Source organism: Mus caroli, unplaced genomic scaffold (assembly GCF_978045245.1).
Source record: "Mus caroli unplaced genomic scaffold, Mus_caroli_1 scaffold_4, whole genome shotgun sequence".
Lineage (NCBI taxonomy): Eukaryota > Metazoa > Chordata > Mammalia > Rodentia > Muridae > Mus > Mus caroli.
In genome coordinates, this window is record NW_028227259.1 from 97,082,619 (window position 1) to 97,107,099 (window position 24,481).

Below are 24,481 nucleotides of genomic sequence, written 5' to 3' on the forward strand. Positions count from 1 at the left end.
AACTTGGTATTGGATAACCAACAGTTTTCAAAATTATTTTATTTTGTATGTTGTATGTTGGTGTTTTGCCAGCATGTATGTCTATGTATCAAGTATATGCCTGGTGCCAGTGGATGTCAAAAAAAAAAAAGGTATCACATCCCTTGGACCTGGAATAATAGATAGTTGTGAGTTGCTATATAGGTGCTGGAAATCAAACCCAGGTTCTCTGGAAGAGCAGCCAGTGGTTTAATCCTGAGCCATCTCTTCAGCTCCAATGGTTATCGATTTGAGCTCCTAAGTCTGTGTTGTTTTTATGTAGGATTAGTTGGGTAAGAAGACCTCTTTAATGTGTTCCATCTGGGGTCCCATGTGTAGAATTCCTTCTGCCATAAAACCTAGAATCCCCTAGAAATGTATTCAACGTTTCCGTGTCCATGTAGACAGAAGCCTAGAACATTAATCAAATGCTTGTGTATAGGACTTTGAGTGAAACTAAATCTGGGACTGAAAATCAAAATTTCCAACATCTTATGTCTTGATATTGCTTGCTTCAGACCTTGATAGTGGCAGTTAAAGCTTCATGTGGTCCTTGGACTGACAATTCTAGTCAATTCTAATGAGTTACCAGCTATCCTTCTACTTAAAACATTTCCAAGTACATTTTGCTGACAATTTTATGAGTTGGGAAATATTCTCACATAACATTTATCTTCATTTACATATTTACTTGGTCAGTGGGTCCATTTCCTGCCCCCTTCCCCAATTAGAATCATTCACTTGGAATTCCTTTGAAATTTGTGTCATGACTAATCTCAGTTTTCAACTTGGTGTGACCTAGAATCATCTGGGATAAACCTCTGGGAATGCCTAAGGGAGATGATTTTGCCTAGGTTAACTGAGATGAGAAGGCCCACCCATGCTGGGTTAGCCCCATCCCATTCTCCCATTAGGCTGGGATCCTGAACTGTGCAGAAAGGGTCGTGAACTGAGCACCATGTATTTATTACTGTCTGTTTCCTGACTGTGAATGGAAGGTGACTGGCTGCCTCAAGTTCCTGCTGTGATGTCTCCATGATGATTGACTGAAGCCTCAAATGTGAATCCAAGTAAACCTTTTCTCCCTTAAGTTGTTTTCTCAGGGTATTTTATCACAGCAATGGGAACAGGAACTATGTAGACTAGCCAGAGATGTGCACATATCCATAGTCTACTACTTTATGATAAAGTTACATGAAAAGAAGGTACAGAAATACCTTAGGAGATATACCTCTATACCATTAGCCTTTGAAACATAAACATATCTCAATTCCTATATTGTCGCAATCAACAGAAATCATTATTTAAGCCGGGCGTGGTGGCGCACGCCTTTAATCCCAGCACTTGGGAGGCAGAGGCAGGTGGATTTCTTAGTTCGAGGCCAGCCCGGTCTACAAAGTGAGTTCCAGGACAGTCAGGGCTACACAGAGAAACCCTGTCTCGAAAAACCAGAAAAAAAAAAAAAGAAATCATTATTTAATATGGGAGCCTTTGCACTGAACACAAATTACAAACAAAATCTTTCTGGTCTTTTTCATCAAGAATGACCAGGATTCAAACTTTCATTTTATTTTACTAATATTCTCTCTCTCTCTCTCTCTCTCTCTCTCTCTCTCTCTGTCTCTGTCTCTCTGTCTCTCTCTCTCTGTCTCTGTCTCTCTCTCTCTCTCTGTGTGTCTAAAAGATTGGGAACAGGTGCTTTTCAGTTCTTCAGAGATAGAATTACAGGTGATTGTGAGATGCCCTGGTGCTGGGAATGGAGCTTATACCCTCTGCAAGAACAGTAAGCACCCCTAACCACAGACTCATCTTTTCAGCCCCCTGAATTTTATTTTAATCTTTTTAGATTTGTGGTTTGTAAGTTTTTTCAACATATTTTTATTGACTGAGAATTTCACAGCATGTACCCTGATCACACTTATTTCCCAGTCCTTCCATGTCTGATCCCAACCTTGAGGTTCCCCACCCCTAAATGGTTTTTAAGTTTTGATTGCTCTCATACTATCCTATATGGAAACCTAAACCCACAATCATTAGCGGGGCACTTAAAAATCTTGGATAGCTCCTGGGTAACTTAAATTTTAATCGCAGAAAATCTTGAGTCAGAGAAGAAATTGGCTAACTACCAAATCCCCATCTCTTGTTCGTCAGTTGTCCCCCAATTAGTTTGATGCTCAACAGACCGAGGACCCTGGATAAGGTTCAACTGGCATCATTCTAATCTTTGCATCTCTCACATAAATCATGGCTCAATACCAAGATGGAGGCCCTCATCACTCACCTAGATTACAGTGACTTAAGAGTCATAGGAACTTCACGTGTGACAGAAGGTAGGCCTTCTGTGACATGGTCCTCACTTCCCATTGCAGCTTCTGTCAATCTCAGGGTAAAGTCTTCTGACTACATCAATCATTTTCAGAACACTGAGCCCTTCTACACAAAGTTCTTTGACTATATAGCCTTTCTCACTAGTTGAACATCTATACATCTATCAAGTCTAATTTAATAACACATGCTATGTGACTCTCCAAATGGACCTGACACTCATTTCTGGTAGCCCTTTTATGCATTCAGTCTTGTTTCTATAACACGATATCAATTTCCCCACTTCACTGTTGTTCAGTGTTGTTACATTCCTATGTCACAAGCTAGACTGGTAGATCACTCAAATGATGTCATTGAAGAGTATGGAGGGATGAATTAAAAATGAAAAGGAGGAAGAAACAAAGATCCTAAAGTCTCAGGAGCTCAATTCTATTCTGAAAACATATTTAAAGTGTTCATTCTGCCAAGAAAATGTCCCTGACATTTAAGAGCCATATTTATGAAGAGTGACAGAATGAAATTATATAATAATTACTGCTTTGGTGGAAACATTCTGAAACAATGTATCCATCATACTAACAATAAAGAGTCCTTCTTCCTTGTTAACAGAACTAGTAGAACAGCAGCTGACAGGGGATCATGGACATTTTATGACTGTTGGCAAGAGTTATGGTTTGAATCTGGCCTCAGATAAGTTTCTTGCCCTCTGGACCCGAGGTTCTTTATTTGATAGGATTTTCTTGCTCTGCTGCATATCATATCAATAAAACTACTTACAAAATTATATCAGGATACAACTCATTTCATTGAAATGGTCACAAGAGCTAAAACTGAGCAGCAAAGATTTCATTACATGGGAAATAATTTTTAATTATGTGATGTTTTGCCATCCTGTTTTAAGAAGTATTGAATTGTATTTACTGACATGGAAATTGTTCATGAAAGTTTTGTGGGAAAACATATTGAACATGTATAATCATAACCCTATTGAATATTTTGGATTACTACCTATTTGTACAAAAAAAGGTATAGGAGCAACTGCCAAAAGTAATGATTTTAATGTAGCAAAGCATAAGACAATTTTTTTTAAAAGCTAGATTTACATGGCACCAAACTGTCTGCCTCTTTGTTGATATATCTAAAGAGAAAAGCAACTCTCAGCCTTAACTGGAGAATCTCACTTTGCACCACACAATGGTCAGTGCCGAGATCCTGGCAGCCAGGATGCTCTTTGCTTTTTTGTTCATTTTGTTTTTATTTTGGCTCTTTCATTTATGGTTTGGTTTTGTAGAATTTTCTTGTATAGGGGATGTGGTGGTTTGAATAGGAATGACCACTATAAACTCATGTTTGAATGGATGGCCCACAGGGAGTGGCACTATTATGAGGTGTGACCTATTGGAGTAGGTGTGCTCTTACTGGAGGAAGTGTGTTACTGTGAGCTTTTGGGGTCTTCTATGCTCCAGCAATGCCTAGTAGGGAACAGTCTCCTGCTGCTGCCTTCTCATGACATTGTCAGTCTCTATACTGGCTCCTTTGGGGCTTTGTTGCTGTTGAGACAGACTGTTGTATGTGTGTGCTGCCTATGTACTAAGATTAGCTGTGTACTTCCAATCCTCCTGCCTCTTCCACGTGTAGGAATCAGAGCAATGTATCAAGCCCAGTCTCAACCAGGACTTGAATGACCTTTGAAATCATACCTCCCATTTCAATCAGTAGCTTCCAGTACAAAAGGTGCTTTTTTACTCTGCAATTTCTCCTTAACGGAGAACAAAAGAATGTAGTACCACAGAAACTTGTTTCACTGCTGGATGTTGTGGTCCATACCTCTAGTCTCAGGATTTTGGGGATGATAGCATCAGGGATAAGGATTCAGGCTAGCCTCAGCTACATAGCTGGCTGCAGGCAAGGTTAGCCTGCATCAGACTGACTCAAAAATAAGGAAATGTGTATGGAAGGGAGATCTGGCCACATCATCTGTAAGCTAGTGATCCAGAGTCCCCATGCTCTGTTCAGGCCATCACCCAAATCTGGATGTAGTGAAAATGAACCAGAGATTCAGGAGGATGTGGTCTGTTTGTGCATAATTAACACTGTCCCTGCTGTAAGTCAGTCCATTCCCTTACATTGGGAGTCCAATGTGGCAGCCTGGCCTGAAGAACCTTCTTACAGAGTCCTCTCTCTTCTATAGATGAATAGCTCAGAAAAGCAGGAGATGCTTATTGAATGGATGTAGTACCTGTTCTCCTTCCTGAGAGAATGTTGGTCTGTGAGGACTACTGTAGGTGAACTGTAAAGCAATGGAGGCAGAAGATGCCTTGTCATTGTGCAAATATATTGAAAATAGCTGACTATCAAATAATCTCAAATTCTGTTTTCTGGAAAATCACTTCTGTTTATGTTTCTAATTCTCTCCAGAGTAAGAGCTTTCTTTCTTTCTTTCTTTTTTTTTTTTTAAAGATTTATTTATTTATTATATGTAAGTACACTGTAGCTGTCTTCAGACACTCCAGAAGAGGGCGCCAGATCTCGTTACGGATGGTTGTGAGCCACAATGTGGTTGCTGGATTTGAACTCTGGACCTTTGGAAGAGCAGTCGGGTGCTCTTACCCACTGAGCCATCTCACCAGCCTAAGAGCTTTCAATTGTTTTAGAGATGTGTCTTAGTTAGGGTTTTACTGCTGTGAACAGACACCATGACCAAGGCAAGTCTTATAAAAACAACATTTCATTGGGGCTGGCTTACAGGTTCAGAGGTTCAGTCCATTATCATCAAGGTGGGAGCATGGCAGCATCCAGACAGGCATGGTACAAGCAGAGCTGAGAGTTCTACATCTTCATCCAAAGGCTGCTAGTGGAAGACTGACTTCCAGACACCTAGGGTGAGAGTATTAAGCCCACACTCACAGTGACACACCTACTCCAACCAGATCACACCTATTCCAACAAGGCCACCCCTCCAAATGGTGCCACTCCCTGGTGCAAGAATATACAAACCATCACATTCCACTCCCTGGCCCCCATAGACTTGTTCAAACACATGAGTCTATGAGGGCCATACTTAAACATAGCATAATGCAAAATGCATTTAGTCCAACTTTTAAAATCCTCATAGTCTATAGTAGTCTCAACAATAGTAAAAGTTCAAAGTTCAAGGCCTCTTCTGAGATTCATCCAATCACTTAACTGTAATCCCCAAAGAAAGACAGGAAACCAGCTGGGCAAACTCCAAACTCTGCATCTCCATGGCTGATGTCAAAGTGGTCTTCAGATCTCCACTCCTTTTTCATCTTTGTTGACTGCAACAAACTACTTTCTCCTGGGCTGGTTCCACTCCCTGTTAGCAGCTTTCCTTAGCATGTATCCCATGGCTCTGGCATCTTTAACATCTTTGAGTCTCCAAGGTAATTTCAATGTTACAGCTTCTTGTTTCAGTGTCTGGGATTCCACTTGATCTTTTGGGCTCCTCCTGAGGGCTGGCATCACTTCTCCAGCTCTGCCCTCTGTAGCACTCTAAGCTCAGGTTGATCCAGTCCACTACGGCTGCTGTTCTTGGTGATCATCCCATGGTACTGACATCTCTGATACATAAGGTGTTCCACTCCAACTAGGCTTCATCAATAGCCTCTCATAGGCTCTCTTCATGGTGCCAAGCCTCAAATCCTTTGCATGACCCCTTCAGTCCTGGGCCATCAACTACAGCTGAGGCTACACCTTCTCCAATGCCCTTCCATGACTTCTCACAGTGCCAAGCCTCAGCTGTTCTTCATGACACCCTCATGCCTTCAAAACCAGTACCACCTGGGTGACTCTTACACATTACCAAGTCCAGCCACCGCATGAAGTACAACCTTGGTTATCTCTGGAACAAAGCTTCTTTGTGCTCCTGGAAAACAATTCCCAGATTTCAACTCAGTGATGCTGGTCTCTTCGTAATCATTGCTAATTTCTTAGCTCCAGCTAACCAGCATCAATTGTCCCAGTAGTTCCTTCCATTCTTAACTTTAGAGCCAGAGCTACATGGCTGAAGCTGCCAAGTTCTGCTGCTTACAGGAACTAGAACATGATCCCCTTGTACTATTACATTATCATTGGCTTTATGTTTTCCAAATCCTTCACTGCCTAAGCTTGGATATCCTGGTTCTTGCTCTGTAGATTGACCTTGAATGCAGAGATCAGCATGCCTGTCTCCTGGGATTAAAGGTGTGCACCACCATGCCTGACTCTAAATTTAGCAGGGTAGGATCTTGCCCCAAGGTCCTACTCCCTTAATCTGTTATCTCCTAGAATACAGGATTTTGCTCCATTTCATTTCCTGGTATCCCTTTAATACTCAAACCATGTATTTTATATTTTTCCTTTCTAAGCTTGCTATGCTTGTTCAAACTTCTCTTCATAAGACTTAACCGGAAAACAAAGTCTCTGCTGGGCTTTTTTGAAACTTTCCTTGTCAATGCAATTAAACTGAGGCTCTTTACCTTTGTCTTAGGCAGACTTTTCAGTCAAGGGCAAAAAGCCACATTCTTCACCAAAATACCACAAAAACAGTCTTTCTGCTACATTCTGAAATTCGTCTCCTTTGAAATCTCTTGGGTCAGGTCAACACAGTTAAAATTACTCCCAGCAACTAAGTCTTCCATATTCCTACTAGGATGACCCATTAAGCCACATTTAAAGCATTCCACTGCATTCCAAATCCAAAGGCCCCAAATCCACATTCTTTCAAATGAAAGCATTGTCAGGCCTATCACAAGATGTTAGACAAATAATAATGACAAAAACCCCATTTATCAGTAATATTTTAATAAACAGCAAAGAACTAAAAGTATAAACAAAATATTTTGTTATCACTGTATTGGGTCCATAGAACGGGGTATAATTACTTGACCATTAAAGAGTCATAATAAATATAGATTATAATCAAAGTGTTAAATACAATTATTTGATCCACTGATTTAGAATACATGAAGGACTTCTGCTTTGTGTTGGAGATCTTTATATACCATTAGCTACCCAGCATTTAGTTGCCCAGAAGAATGTGGTACCACAGCCATGAGGCATGCAGGGTGGATATGGTGGGTCACGTTGGTAATCTCAGCAATTAGGAAGCAGAGGCACAATTAGTGAGTGAAGCAAGACTTCAAGACCAGCAGGTGGTGGGGGCTCAGCACTGAAGAACACTTGCTTCTCCTTCAGGGGAGACAAGTTTTGTTTCTCACCACGTGCCAGACAGCTCTTGATTGTCTAACTCCAGTCCTGAAGATCCGATGCCTCTAGCCTCCTATGCTTCTGGCACTTACACTACTATGCATGCCCACTCACATAATTAAATGATGGAAAGAAAATTTTATAACAGAGTACAAGACTAATAGGTTACTTGGTAATTTAAAAAAGAAAGACACAAAGCAGAGTGAATTCTGAAGCTTCAGGCCCATTCTTTTTGCTCTGTGCTACTTTTCTTTGGCCATGTTTGATGGATACCCCTCATGACCTGCGCATTCTGGATTTCAATAGTTTGTAATTCCTAAAACCTCCCCCATAGGAGGGTGTGTCTCTATTGCTCGCATCAGCCTAACAATTTTTTACACTTAAACCAGTGAACAATTCTGTACACAAGTCCCTGAACAGACACATAATGAGAATATGACTAAAGGTCATAAGGTAAAGGACATTTTCCAATTTTCTGCAAACAGAAGCAAAGTATGTTCTCCTTGTCATACATACAACCATCCATTACATATTCCACAGGCTAGTTTAGCAAAGAAGACCCTTTTAGGTTGCCTCATGACCCTGATTGTTTCCATGAGCTCAGAACAAATTTGTGTAAATCTCTCTAAGACATATTCTCTGTGATCATAACACTCTAGGGGGACAGAGTACAGCTCCATAATCATATCTCTCTCAGGTTCTCTATGTGGTGCATAACTTCACTCAGGACATGCATGGAGATTTTCTCATCATAGAAATTGACCTTAGTGAGTTGGGAGCACTGTCTGAAGGTAGGTACAAGGACATTGATCTGAGGTGACACTGCTCTGTCCTCTCACACCCCAGAAAATCCAGTGTCTGTAGAATATCTGCCACATTCTGTATAGACATTTTCAGAAGCTTAAGACATAAAGGGAATCAGACAGAAATCATGTTCAGACATTTTAGTTGTCCAGGTATAGTATATAAATGTAGATGGAAGTGATGAAGAAGGCCTCAATGGGAGTAATCAGGTTCCTAGGCAGAGACCAAGGGGTTAGTTCTGGCAAATGGTGTTGGAGAGTATGTGTGCTGGGTTTACAGAGTTCGAAGAGGCCACACATCTCATGGTCAGTTGGATCAAATGATGGAAGTCAATATCCAAGATGCTGCGGGGGTGGGATTTTGTCCACACAAGTCACAACAACTACCACTATCACTGTGGGGTGGTGTTGCAGGATATTTGATCACACTGTAAACCTTAAGATTGTGGAGTTTACTGGAAATCTATTTCTAGTTGTGGGGTGGCTCATTCCTTGCACAGACCTGCAATCAAAGAGCTTTCTATTTATTGTGAAGTGATCAGTTGACAGGGAGTGAACCTAGGGAAAAAACCCAGAGAACAAGAGAAAGGCATGAGGATAGAGATGCACATGAATTAATAAGGAGGGATATTCACTCTGAGGGGTTTTTGAGACAGCATGGAGAAGGAGAACTTCCTTTTGGGATGCTGGCTGAGGAGGATATTCAACTTGGTGATTTCTCTCCCTTACAAACTGTCCAGGTTGTTTTTAAGAAGGGCATGCCAGTTGTTGGTCTTTCAATAGTACCAAATGTCCTATCCTTAAAATGATTAGCTGGCAAACATGTGTGGGTAAAACAATGGCCTTTGCCATCAGAAAAATTACAGGTACTAGAACATCTGGTACAGGGGCAGCCAAAAGCTCAACACTATGAAGAATCTACCAGCCCAGGATTTCCCCCTGTGTTTGTTATAAAAAAAGAAATCAGGAAAATGGTGAATGTTGGCAGATTAAAGAAACACATAAGATGATTCAACCAATGGGCTCTTTATAACCTGGAGTCTCAATACCTTCTTTATTACCTAAACCATGGACTTTGATAGTAATTGTTTTAAAATAGTGTTTTTTTTTTAAACAATCTTTTGCATGAGCATGATAGGGAAAGGTTTTATTTCTTAGTACTTATAATAATGGTTATTCAATAAAGAGATATCATTTGAAAGCCTTAACACAGGAATGTTAAATAGTTAAGCGTCAATATTTTGTAATAACAGCCATTATAAATAATTCATAAACAGTTTCCTCAATCTAAAACTTAGCACTCTATGGGTGATATGTTACTGGATGATTCAGACGGCGATACCTTAGAAAAAATTGTTTGATGAAATAAAGAGAAATTTGCCCTTGATGAGGATTAAAAATTGCTTCTGAAAAATACAGAGTAGATTCTACCAGTTATCTAGGATATGAGGTAAGTTTCCAGGACTGTCTGGCTGCTGCTTTGCCAGCCTTCACCAGGTAAGTTGCATCAGGAACATCCACTTAGAACCCTTTACCCAACCAATATCCTGCCCTCTGAGTTCTCTAGGGTATACACAGCTGCTCCTCCTAGCTACTTCTTGTCCTGAGTTCCATTGTCTGACCACCACTCCACCTACCTTCACCAGGTTGGTTGCACCAGGAACATCAGGGTTAGATTAGTCCCCCAGGAGCCTCCCTGCCTGCCAGATCACCTGAGTTATGGGCAGTAGGCCTGAGACATGTACTGTCCCCTGATTATCATTGTTCAGCCCAAGCCCATGGGAGTCCTGCTGTACCAGAAACATCCAGCTTAGTCTTGCCTTCTCAAAGACCTGCTACACCAGGAACATCCAAGGACAACAGGATGGCTAAATGCCAGTGTAGAACACAATCATGTCACTGTAATATCGATCCTCTTAGAGCCCAACTATCCTACTATATACGTAGATATCCTAACATAACTGAAGCACAAGAAAATGACCTTAAACTCAACCCTATAAAGATGATAGAGGCCTTGTGTTGCGGATATCCCTGGGGCTATTTGTAATTTGATGCTAATTCCATTCTCCTGGGAGGGGCTTCGAACAAGGAATAAGTCAGCACTCAGGTGATTTCCTATAAACCTTCTTCCCACCATAATTGGTTAAATAAAGGCTAGAGCCAGTGATTGGGCAGAGGTAGGGAAGGTGGAGCTGAAAGGTTGGGAGAGAGAGGACAACAGAAGAGCTGGTGGAAGGAAAGCAGAGCAGAAGCATGTGGCCTGGAGAAACCACAACTTATTAGGGGTCTCATAGTAGGGGAAGATGGTAGTGTAGTGGGAGATCTGCCCAATCTAGGCACACAGCCTGTATTCATATTAATTGAGTTGTGTTTTCATTGCTGGGGCATATTTGGGTTGGAGAATTACTGAAACAAAATGGTGCCCAATGTATTGATTTGAACTCAACTAACCTGAGATAAAATTTCACTGACCCCCAACCCCTGAATAAGGCTTGGGCAGTGATATAGGCTGCAACAGTGTGGATTGGAAGCTGATTGAGTCTGAGGGGCCTACAGAGAATGGCAGGCAGAGAGCTATGGCCAGGGGCAGCACTTCACCCTGGAGCTGTAGGGAGGAACAGGTGACCATGGAACACAACTGCCTGCAAGGTAGTTTTTTGGGCAGACACAGTGAACTAATAGGGGTATATACACCTGAGAGAGCCTTTCTGTGTTCACTTCCTTTGCCTCCCTCCCTGTCTCCCCCACTCCCAAACATGGACACAGGGAGGAATTTACTGAACAGAACATAAATAGCTTATGCTCTAAGATCAAGAATTGACAAATGGAACCTCATAGAATTGCAAAGCTTCTGTAAGGCAAACGATACTGTCAATAGGACAAAAAGGCAACCAACAGATGGGGAAAAGATCTTTACCAATCCTACATTGGATAGAGGGCTAATATCTAACACACACACACACACACACACACACACACACACACACAAACACACACACACACACCCTCAAGAAGTTAGACTCCAGAGAACCAAATAACCCTATTAAAATGTCTGAGAAGTACCTACAGAAATGTTCAACATCCTTAGTCATCAGGGAAATGCAAATCAAAACAAACCTGAGATTCCACCTCACACCAGTCAGAATGGTTAAGATCAAAAACTCAGGTGACAGTAGATGCTGGCGAGGTTGTGGAGAAAGAGGAACACTCTTCCATTGCTGGTGGGATTGCAAGCTGGTAATCAGTTTGGCAGTTCCTCAGAAAATTGGACATAGTACTGCCTGAGGACCCAGCAACACCACTCCTGGGCATATTCTCAAAAGATACTTCAACATGTAATAGGGACACATGGTCCACTATGTTCATAGCAGTCTTATTTATAATAGCCAGAAGCTGGAAAAAACCCAGATGTCCCCCAACAGAGGAATGGATACAGAAAATGTGGTACATTTACACAATGGATTACTACTCAGCTATTAAAAAGAATGAATTTATGAAATTCTTAGGCAAATGGATGGATCTGGAGGATATCATCCTGAGTGAGGTAACCCAATCAAAAAAGAACACACTGTGCTGTGATATGCACTCACTGATAAGTGGATATTAACCCAGAAACTCGGAACACCCAAGGTACAATTCACAAACCACATGAAACTAAAGAAGGAATACCGAAGTGTGGATACTTCAATCCTTCTTAGAAGGGTGGAACAAAATACCCATGGAAGGAGTTACAGAGACAAAGTGTGGAGCAGAGACTGAAGGAATGACCTGGACTGCTCCACTTGGGGATCTATCCCATATACAATCACCAAACCCAGACACTATTGTGGATGCCAACAAGTGCTTGCTGACAGATGCCTGATATAGCTGTCTCCTGAGAGGCTCTGCCAGTGCCTCACTAATACAGAAGTGGATGCTCACTTCTGTACAGGAGCAGAGGGTCCCCAGTGAAGGAGCTAGAGAAAGGACCCGAGGAGCTGAAGGGGTTTGCAGCCCCATAGGAGGAACAACAAGATGAACTAACCAGTACCCTCAGAGCTCCCAGAGACTAAACCACCAACCAAAGAGTACACATGATGGGACTCTTGGTTCCAGCTGCATATGTAACAGAGGATGGCCTTGTTGGTTATCAATGGGAAGAGAGACCTTTGGTCCTGTGAAGGTTATATGCTGCAGTATAGGGGAATTCCAGGGCTAAGAAGTGAGAGTGGGTGGATTGGTGAGTAGTGGAAGGGGGGAGGGGTTAAGGGGGTTTTTGGAGGGGAAACCAGGAAAGGGAATAACATTTGAAATATAAAGAAAATACCTAATAAAAATTAAAGTGGAGCTGGGCAGTGGTGGTGCGCATCTTTAATCCCAGCATTTAGGAGGCAGAGGCAGGCAGATTTCTGAGTTTGAGGCCAGACTGGTCTACAGAGTGAGTTCCAGGACAGCCAGGGCTACACAGAGAAACCATGTCTAGGAAAAACAAACAAACAAACAAACAAACAAACAAACAAACAAACAAACAAGGCCAAGCAGTGGTGGTGCACCCTTTAATCCCAGCACTTGGGAGGCAGAGGCATGTGGATCTCTGAGTTCAAGGCCAGCCTGGTCTTCAGGGTGAATTCCAGGACAGCCAGGGCTACACAGAGAAACCCCATATCAAAAAACAAACAAACAAACAAACAAACAAAAAACCCAAAAAAACCAAACCAAACCAAACCAAACCAAAAAATCCCAACAACAAAAATAAAATAAAATAAAATAAAATAAAATAAAATAAAATAAAATGGGCAGCAGACTATCAGAATTGCTATTTAAAGAAAATATGGAGGCAGAACCTTGAACAGAGAATACGGGAGCTCAAGGAACAGGAACAGCAACAGAAGGAGAGATATCAGTGTGGACACAGACCTGAAGGGAGGAATTTAAAATTTCAATTAAGGAAAATGTTCAGGTAGAAACAGAAGGTAAAATTTGAGAAAGCCAAACAAAGGTTATTAGAAATAAACTTTAGTCTATTCAGTTGATATACACCAAATACCTCCAGAAGATTATTATCCACAGGGTTATCAGGAATTTGAATGGCAACCTGTGGATGTGTTAGATCTGAGAAAACTTACGGAAAGTGTCACTGATTTTGGAATGCAATTGCCATTTGTACAACAAATCCTGACTTCTTGGGATATTAAAAATAGAATAATCCCCCAAGACTGGAAGGATAGGGCAAAAACAATGCTAGAACCTGCTGCAAATTAACAATGGTTCTCATAGAGGAGAGATGAGGTGAGGGAGATAGCACAACAAAATAGAGCCAAGTGTAGAGAGATTTCCACAGACCAACTGGTTGGTGATGTTCTCTTTTCTGAGGTAGAGTTGCAGACTGCATATGATGAAGAAACACTGGCATTGTATTGATTATCAGCCTTAAAGGCCTGGGACAAAGTTGCAGAATCAGGGAAAAGACTTGAATCATTTATTCAAGTCACACAAGGTCCACAAGAAACCTTCCCTGCCTTTTTTCAAAGGGTAACCTCAGCTGTGGAAAGGGGTATATCAGATTCAGCAGTAATAAAGGCAATGATTAGTCTTTAGCCTCTGAAAATACAAATCCTGTAACTCCTTCTGTACTGGCTAGTTTTGTGTCAACTTGACACAGGCTGTAGTTATCACAGAGAAAGGAGCTTCAGTTGGGGAAATGTCTCCACGAGATCCAGCTGTAAAGGCATTTTCTCAATTAGTTATCAAGGGGGGAGGTCCCCTTGTGGGTGGTGCCATCTCTGGGCTGGTAGTCTTGGTTCTATAAGAGAGCAGGCTGAGCAAGCCAGGACAAGAAAGCCAGTAAGGAACATCGATCCATGGTTTCTGCATCAGCTCCTGCTTCCTGACCTGCTTGAGTTCCAGTCCTGACTTCCTTTGGTGATGAACAGCAGTATGGAAGTGTAAGCTGAATAAACCCTTTCCTCCCCAACTTGCTTCTTGGTCACGATGTTTTGTCCAGGAATAGAAACCCTGACTAAGACACCTTCCATGGGTATTTTTTTTTTGTTTTTGTTTTTGTTTTCTGAGACAGGGTTTCTCTGTATAGCCCTGGCTGTCCTGGAGCTCACTCTGTAGACCAAGTGCTGGGATTAAAGGCGTGTGCCACCACTGCCCGGCATTCCATGGGTATTTTGTTTCCCATTCTAAGAAGGAGCGAAGTAACCACACTTTGGTCTTCCTTCTTCTTGAGTTTCATGTGTTTTGCAAATTGTATCTTGGGTATTCTAAGTTTCTGGGCTAATATCCACTTATCAGTGAGTGCATATCATGTGTGTTCTTTTGTGATTGGGTTACCTCACTCAGGATGATATCCTCCAGATGCATTGGAGCTGAGATGGAAGGAAAGACCATCCAGAGACTGCCTCACCTGGGGATCCATCCCACATACAACCACCAAACCCAGACACTATTTCATATGCCAGCATGATTTTGCTGACAGTACCCTGATATATCTCTCTCTTGTGATGCTATGCCAGTGCCTGGCAAATACAGAAGTGGATGCTCACAGTCATCTATTGGATGGAACACAGGGCCCCTAATGAAGGAGCTAGAGAAAGTAGCCAAGGAGCTAAAGGGGTCTGCAACACTATAGGAGGAACAACAATATTAACTAACCAGTAGAACTCATATCTCTAGCTGCATATGTAGCAGAGGATGGCCTAGTTGGCCATCAATGGGAAGAGAGACCTATTGGTATTGTGAAGATCATATGCCCCAGTACAGGGGAATGCCAGGGTCAGGAAGCAGGATTGGTTGGGTTGGGGAGCAGGGTGGGGGGAGTGAATAGGGGGCTTTGGGGATAGAATTTGAAATGTAAAAAGTTTATAAATTATTAAAATTTAAAAAAAAGAAAAGGAAAATGCAAATCCTGAATGCAAGGAAGTAATCAGACCACTGAGGGCAAGATAAGCATCAATAGATGAGTGAATTAGATATACAGCTGATGTTGGATCTTGCTCACCTGATATGACTATAATAGGAAAAGCTGCCTCTGGACACTTAGAAATCACCCAAGATTTCAAATTTTTAAAATTGTTGTGAGCCGGGTCATCTCAGAAATGACTGCAGGAAAACCCAAATACCAAAAGAGGGCCTATTCCTTCTGGAATATGTCAAAGGTGTGGCAAAGGCCAACATTTGACTAGGGAATGTAGAGCAACAACAGACAAATGGGGTAACATCTTGCCAAAATCTCCCAGGGGGACCTCACAGGCCCCTGTGTCAGGCAGGGAGAGTTCTCTTCCTCAGGACAATTGAACATCAGTGCCTTAAAAACAGATTTCTGAGAAGAAGGGAGCCAAAAATGAATATTTTTTGGCAAACTTCCATAGAGTATTAAAGGCCAAAACTAAGAATGCTAGTAAACAATATTGAGATAGAAGGAATGGTTGACGCTGGAGCAGATGTCACCATTTTCTCTCCAAGATCTTGGCCTATAAGTTGTCCACTTCAAGAAGCTGACATCCAATTTCAAGGAGTTGGGATCTTATCCCAAATAAAGCAAAGTACCAGATGGCTTAAATGCATAGGACCAGAAGGTCAGGTAGGAAAATTGAGGCCATATGTGGCTGATACAGCCATTAACTAATGGGGAATAGTTCTATTATAGCAGTGGAAAACTCAAATTAATATCCCGTCAGTTTCAGTGTCTAGCCATTAAAACTTTTAAATTAGAGAATGTTATCAAAGGCCATTACAGACTGTCCAAGCTGTCCACAAACAAGAAACAGCAGAGGCTGAAAATTTAGAAGTTATGACCATTATGGGATACCCACACAAATTAAAATGGACAATGGTCTGGGGTATATCTCCAGTAAGATGAAGCAGGTTTTTGAATATTATAAAACATGTTGCAGGCATACCACACAATCCTACAGGACAAGTGACTGTGGAGAGATCTAACCAAACTCTAAAGGAGATGCTTAATAGGCAAAGGGATCAACAAAAACCCCTAAGGATAGATTATATAGTGCTTTATTAACCTTAATTTTAAAAATGTCAACGAGGAAAACACCACAGCTGCTGAAAGACATTGGGTTGTGGAAAGAACTATTGACCTAAATCAGCCTGTTTATATTAAGGATATTCTGACATCAGAATGGAAAATAGGAAATGTGTTACACTCGGGGAGAGGCTATGCCTATTTCCACAGGAAAAGAAAAGCTGTGGATTCCTTCCAAGTTAATAAAAATCAGATGTGACAGAAGGAGACCTCCTGAAGACCCCAGTGACAGAGAAGAAAAGGGAGACTAATCAACAAAATAGGTGATGTATATGTGGTGTTTTTTTATTGGATTAAAATTTCTCATAACTTATTATTACATACCAAGTATACAAAGTTATATTGCAGTTTGATTATGTGATCAAACTAACATGAAGAAAGGCAGTCATTTATATTTATTGATCTTCATTGACCAATCTGTGCACTCTGCATGCTCTATGTGAGTGTCTTTACAGAAATATATGTTGCTTTTAGGTTTTATATACTGCAGGATGAAAGAAGAGAAAGACAGCCCTGAAGAGATTCACACCTTCAGGATGCAGAGATTCTAGGGTCATCCATTCCAGCTTAGCGCTTAACTCTACCTCAACTACATCGAAGCTGCTTCTTTCAAAGATTTGCTCCTTGGATACTTTCTCTAGCTCCTCCATTGGGAGCCCTGAAAGGGATCTGCAACCCTATAGGTGGAACAACATTCTGAACTGACCAGTACCCCGGAGCTCTTGACTATAGCTGCATATGTATCAAAAGATGGCCTAGTCGGCCATCACTGGAAAGAGAGGCCCATTGGACACACAAACTTTATATGCCCCAGTACAGGGGAACGCCAGGGCCAAAAATGGGAATGGGTGGGTAGGGAAGTGGGGGGAGGGTATGGGGGACTTTTGGGATAGCATTGGAAATGTAATTGAGGAAAATACGTTAAAAAAAAAAAAAAGATTTGCTCCCAGAACTCTTCCTGAACAGCTAGCTTGCCTATCCAGCCTTTCAGACTATCATAGTCAAGATGTCAGCTAAGCAATGAACTTTCTCAGCACACAGTGACAGGAAGGCAAATAATGCCAACTAGCTCTTCTTTGACAAAGCCAGCTTTCCTATTTTCCTTTGGGCCCCCAGAAGGGAGTTCTTCACTACAATTCATCTGGAAGCAAACAAAAAAGAAGCATTGTCCTAGTTCCTTATGGATGGTTCTGATTATTTTATGAATTATAGATATGTTGTCATTTAAGGAATACTTTACAAATAAATGTAAAGGTAACTAGAGAGCTTAAACTCAAGGATTTCTATCTTTTCTTTTCCTCTTCTCTATCATTCCTTCTTAGGTAAACCAGGAAATGGGAAAGAAAGGGAAGATATAGTAATATAATAGAAATTATTTATAGGAAGACAAATAGGGATAGGTTAGCAAATGTGCTCTTAAATGAAATATTACATAGCTATATCTTACATTGGTACAGAAATTATTTTATTCAAATTTAACATTTTCATTGATACAAATTTTTATTGATATAAAATTGGGATTAATATTGTTATTCTCACATAGGCATTGTGCCTATATAACACAATTAAGACTACAAGGCTTAGACCCAGTCCTTCTATTACTGTTATTATAAACTGATTTGAGATGATTAAGCTTGTGAGTTAAGAGCCAAATAGGAAATTCATGGTTCTGAGTTTATTGTTAGGGTGTTTTCAGTTATTTTAATTAGAACTGGCTGAGAGTAGTTAACAGAGAACAGTAATCAGATTACTTTACATAGATAGTTGGTTCTCAAAAACATCAGAAATCCACAGAATGTGACATTTAATGTTATTTATTAACTTGTTGTTGAGATAAGTCTGCTCCTGACAACATTTTCTTTCTTGGATACAAAGAAGAAATTGACCATCAATGGAGTTATCAAGATTTGGCAAGAGAGCCACCAGGCAATAATTGCTTCATTTCATCTACAAAGTACTGTCCAGAAAAAGAAAACACCATTTGGCATAGTCGATTGATAATCTCTGCCAAGACAGGGTAATCAGCCCTTCAAAATTCTGCATTACAAAAGTCTGTCAGATGACCCTTTGCCAGAAGGCTAAAGACCGATGCTCCAACCTTTTGAAGTATAAGGGGCTGTCCACGTGGCTGGCAGTCTCTATAAATTGGCTAAGTTTTGGAAGTTTTTTTTTTTTTTTTTTTTTTTTTAGCTTCTTGTATTTTCAGGTTGTTCTTGGATTTCTGACAGGGTTGAAGACTGGTAGTCTCATAGCCAACCCAAGCTAATTAGCATTGAGAAAGATGATATAGATTTGAGAGGATGGTTTTCAGTTGGCATACAATCTAGACCCAACACATGCGTCAGGTGTAGAATTATAAGTCTTTTAAGATAGGATAGATGACAGAGGTTCTATTTAATTGACAAAAGATGATGAACTGGGTGATGTCTATCTTGTACTTTATGGTAATAGTAGAGTTCAATTTATATCTGAGATAAAAGAGTCTTTTAATTGGACAGAAAGGGGGAAGTGTTGCAGATAGCCCTGGGACTATTTGTAATTTTTTTTTTAAAAGGACATTTAATTGGGTTGGCTTACAGGTTCAGAGGTTCAGTCTGTTATCATCAAGGTGGGAACAGGGCAGCATCTAGGCAGGCATGATGCAGGCAGAGCAGAGAGTTCTACATCTTCATCTGAAGGCTGCTAGCAGAATACTGACTTCCAGGCAGCTAGGATGAAGGTCTTAAGCCCACACCTACAGTGACACACCTATTCCAACAAGGCCATACCTCCTAATAGTGCCACTTCCGAGGTCAAGCATATACATACCATCACATTCTACTCCCGTAGGTTTGGTCTTCTCATTGTGTCCTGGATTTCCTGAATGTTTTGAGTTAGGATCTTTTTGCATTTTGCATTTTCTTTGATTGTTGTGCCGATGTTCTCTATGGTATCTTCTGCACCTGAGATTCTCTCTTCCATCTCTTGTATTCTGTTGCTGATGCTCACATCTATGGTTCCAGATTTCTTTCCTGCTGTCTCTAAGACTAGCATGTGGCCTAAGGTGACACTGAATAATTTTCTTTCCTCATATAAAGACATTTGTGACATTGGTTTAAAATGATGTTTACTGGTATGAGGAATGAGAGAGGAGATTTGTAAATTTGACAAAACCTGATCTGAAGAATAAGTGGCCACCAGATTAAAAAAAAAATCTCTAAGGGACTGCACATCCTCTAAAGTAGATAGAATTATCAGCCAGGATAGGCTATGAAGTAAGACCCTCTGGAAGTAAATCAGAAATGAACAACTGAATGAGTTGATCAGAGTCAACCTGAGATGTACCTCAGTGGTTCGATGCTTGCTTGGCATGTATGATGTCTTGGGACTCCATCTTACATAGTGTGAAAACATTTGAAATTTTCAAACTTGATGGCTCAGCTCAGTGACTAATTACCACCATAGCTCAAGCCTAGTTACTGGTCTTTCTCTTTCCACCATGGGTAAACTAAGGATGTGAAGAATTGCTATAGGTAAAGTATTTGGAGGTATACAATAAAGAGTTTATTTCACATACAGAGAATATTTGGAATTACCTTTAAATTTTCATTCTCAATACTTTCTTGTTTTCATTTGTTTGGTATGTGTGTGTGCGTGTGAACATATGTGTGTATTGTAGATTCTTTAGACAGAAACCCAGTATGTAGAACTGTTGAACAATACTAAGCGTCCCAATCACTGTCTTGAAAAGGACTGACAGGCAAATAGACAGAAAGATAGATATTGTTCTAGTATGAAGTCCTAGTATTCTTTCAAACATCCAAGGTGCAGGCCTCAAAACATAGCCCAGAACAAACTGGGCTACTACTCCCCAATTAAGCTCAATGAAAACACCTGAAACTTCAGTCTCTTCACACTCTGCTGGAGGGGGAATACCATTGGAGACACACAAAACTCAGGTAACTGCTACTGACCAATGTCATTTATTCAATCACTTCCTTTTTCTGAAGTTTTTTGAAATGGTATGATTTTGGTCTAAGACGTTCTCAATTTTGTGTATATGAGATTTGTTGTACATATTGTGCATGTAAATGCCGGTATCAACAGATGTGTGAAGAAATGAGATTAACACCTGAAGCCTGAGTTGCAGCTGGAGGCACCTGATGATAGTTCTGAAAACAAATTTTGCCCTTTTTTAAAGCAACATGTACTATTAAAACATGATTCATTGCCCTTTTGGGCACCTGAGCTTTTGTTTGTTGATTTCTTTGTTTTCCTGAAAAGCATGAAAGGAATTTTCTGTGAGCAAACTTCCAACAGGTTCACAGGTTCCAAGCAACAAGGCTTGTGAAGTTGACAGGCAGACAGGGAGAAGGGGTGAGTGAAAGAAAGAAAAAAGGAGTGTGAGAGACATGGCGATTGTATTTATGACTTCTTCTTTACCACTGGCCAATCAAGATATCCATATGTGAACCACCTTAGTTGATAACTTTATCCACCTACCCAAGATTTTGAATCATGATATGTCTGGCATCCATGTGTTCATTTTGACTCTCAACAGAGGGCAGTTGCTACAGAATGCTTAAAATTAGATACTTTATTCTACTCAGACAACAAGAATAACATCTAAAGTACCCATATTCTATGTATTCACTTAATGTTACAGTGAAGAACAAAAAGTTTACAAGTCCATGATAAAGGATCTAGTTAATCTGTCCTGGCAGAGTCCACTCAAGCCACCCAAGTTGTCTTTATCACTGCACAAGGCACCCGGCCACACAGTCCATCTGTCTGTTCCCCAGGTCAAGCTCAGCCTCCAAGATCCCAGTTATTATTCATCCTTTTCTTTCCAAGCATCTGTACACTGCCTGAAGTCACAGTCTCTGAGCAACCCACATCAGAGATGTGTCCCAAACCTGTCATTTATTCACATGCAGAAGTTCTGTACCCATGTTCACCTCCAGCAAAAACAAAGTCTGACTCCCTGGCCATAGACACAGCGCTCGCCACATTTGTGGCATTTACGTGTAGCAAAAGAGAGGCTCTTGGGCTGCCTTATTGCTGTCAGTGTATCCATGAGATCCTGACAGAGCTGGGCGAATCTTTCTACAGAGACATGGCCCAACTCATTATAGCACTCCAGAGGGGCAGGGTATTGTTCCACATTCATCTTGCTCCAGCTGGCTGTGTGCTGTAAAAGGTCCTTCAGGATGGGCATGGAGAAGTCATTGTTGTACAAGTTGATCTTGGTGAGCTGAGAGCATTGTATGAGGGAAGGTAGGAGTGCATTGAGCTGGGAGTCCTTCATCCTACATCCCTGCAAATTCAGAGTCTCAAGAGTGTTCATTACTTTCTCTAAGAGACCTCTCAGAGGCATCACATCCAAAACCTGTAAGACCACACCTTTCATCTCCAGATGTTTTAGCTGAAAGAGACTCTGGCAGCAAGAGAAGGAATCCAAGTCTGACTGTGAAATTTGGTAGTGAGTGATGGAGAGGGACTCCAAGGATGTCATCAGGCACCTAGGGATAAATGAGACCAGATGGTTAGTTCAGGAAAATGGTAAGGGAGAGCATGGCGTGGGGTTTACACAGTCCTAGAAGTGACCAGGTGACCAAGCTCAGTATGACCAAATGACCATAGATATTATCTGAGATGCTTCCTTTTGAAATCAGCTTAGTCAAGTCAAACCCACACAAAATCAGCGGACTTCAGTCTCAAGCAGAAAACCAGTTTAGCCTGTAAGACACATAGAGGAATTTCCATAGCAAGAGAGTCCTGACAGGATCTAGGGATATTACATGTGGGCTCATTCAAAGCGGCATTTAATCCCAGCATCTGAACTGTCACTCTTGCTATCCCTTACAGTTCCATACAATCTGTCATGTCCCTTGTACTGCACAGTACTGGGGCTCAAAACCCTTTACTCATGGGAAAACAGGGGAATATAGTAGGCTGTTCCCATAGATCTTAGCACAGAGCTCACCTCCTCACTTTGATGATCTCCCCCATCTCCTAAATACATCCTCACCTCCCTGTTGGCCGTGATTCCAAGAAGAATTACCGTCCCTTCTGACCTGATCTGAGCTACTCCTTACCTCCCTTCAGTGTTCTGCTTCAGGAGTTATTATTTGAGACTTTGAATCACTACACATAACATCCATATTCTAAAGGGTCCCTAAAATTTATTCCAGGTGACTGCCAGGCATGGTACATGAATAATCGTTAAAATGGACAAGAAAAAATGCTCTGCTAGGTAATCCAGCTCTACCTCCTTGCTTACCTGAAGACCTGATTCATGTGGTCTGTGAGAAAGTGGACACCACACATGGAGAGATGGTGGAGACAATTGAATTTGGAGAAGATAGAAATGAACTCCTTGACACACTTGTCTTCTCTGTCTCCTGTCCTATTGGCAATCTTGAAGACGTTCTTATAGAGGGGTGCCAGGAGAAGTTTGCGAAGATTTCTCATCTGCCCGAAGCAGGGAGCAAAACGGGCCAGATTGAACACATTCCACTCAGTGTTCAGTTCCAATTCCTCGATGTGCTCTGGATGAAAGACATTCAAAATCTCTAGGACAAAGTTGACGGGCATAGCCCAGATCTTCATGTTTATACAGCACAAATGTAGGCAGTCCTTTCTCTGCTGGGCCCATTTCAAGAAGTATGCTTGTGTCTCATCCCGGCGGGGCCTGAGGCACAGGTCAGCCACCACCTTCAGCTGCCTCCTCCGTGCATATCTTGGAAGGACCTTCACTACCGTAGGCTTCTCATCCAAGGGCTCTGAAGAACAGCTACCATCCTCTGCACCAACCCATATGTCCCAGAAGGCATGGTGCACATTCCTCAGGTTCAGAACCTGAAGTTTTCCCCTGCCGGGAGTGAAACATGTCAAATGTCAGCAGGCATGACTACCGTCAGTCAGCTTTGATTACCTGACTCTAAACTCAAGTCTCTCCCATCTTGGTAAGGTATAATTTCTTTAAACAGAGTACAATGTGCACACAAACATGCTACAGAATCTTTCCTTGAGCTGCATGTGTAGACCTGACCACTTTCCTTCCACTAAGTTACTCTTTATTTCTCCTTAGTCCCAGTAATAGTGGTTGTGGGAAAACCAGGGATAGGCTCATTCTAGAGGTTACTTATAGTAAGTTGCAATCCACTGATAACTGTCCTTAGTCCAGGAAGACAATAGCTTTAAGGTTCCTGCACCACTGCCTGATGATCCCATTAGAAGCCATTCTCTCTGACCCCACAATCTCTACTGTGTACCCAAATGCTCCCTTATAGACAACTTGATTATTACTCACCTGGGGTGAGATTCTCTTGTCAGTCGCATATCTATTCCGTCCAGCACAGCCTGCAAGGTCTCCAGGTTAGGTGACTTCATCAAAGCCCCCACAGGGAGACAGGGAAAAGTCCAGGCTGCCACCATTGCCTTAATGAGCTTCTTAAGTCTGCCAGCGAAGGCGTCTTTGAACAGTGTTGGGAAGAGCAGAGAAGGCACTTCCTCCAGAGAGGACAAGGCCAAAGCCTCATCTCTCAGCAGAGCCTGCAATGCCAGCTTCTGGAGTGTGGACAGAGTCTGAACACTCATCCTCTTCAGTCTCCAGTCAGAAGGCTCCTTGGGAAGGAATCAGAAAAAAATATACTTTCAAGACAAAGTGTGTAAAACTTCCTCACCATTAAATCAACCACTAAGCTTCAGAGTTACTACTCTGACAGTGACAGAGAAATCAATTTACCTCTTCAACCTAAACTGGTGGTGGAAAGACAGACTCCCAAAACCGGGGTCTTTCTCTCAAACAAATGAGCACATAATTTTCAAATCAAAATCCTTTTTGTATGACCCTTTCTCAAAAACAATCTTAAAAAAAATTCAGAAATCAAACAAAACCAACCGAACAACCAACCAACCAACCAAACATAAATCCTTGTGATGGGGATCAATATTAATTCCCAGTAAGCAGAATGACTTCAGTATGTTTCTACAATTTTTAGGGTTTCCTGTATCTGGGAAGCAGATCATGTACACAGAGCAAAGCTATGTAGAAAAGATGAAACGCAAAGCCTAAGGCAATACATATGCATAACTCACAAGTATCACTGGAACAATT

General features: G+C 41.4%; 1 protein-coding gene across 2 annotated transcripts; it reads right to left on the minus strand.

The window, feature by feature from the left end:
- Positions 1-21,313: 21,313 nt before the first annotated feature.
- Positions 21,314-23,961, minus strand: LOC110294896 (PRAME family member 8-like). Of its 2 annotated transcripts, XM_085836208.1 has the most exons (3): positions 23,675-23,961; positions 22,643-23,233; positions 21,314-21,881 (listed from the first exon to the last, which is right to left on the minus strand). In XM_085836208.1, exons 1-3 carry the CDS (start codon positions 23,959-23,961, stop codon positions 21,314-21,316), a joined length of 1,446 nt encoding a protein of 481 aa, XP_085692334.1. The 2 variants fall into 2 exon arrangements, with proteins under 2 accessions (XP_085692334.1, XP_085692335.1); XM_085836209.1 differs by lacking the exon at positions 22,643-23,233.
- Between the last annotated feature and the right edge of the window lie 520 nt (positions 23,962-24,481).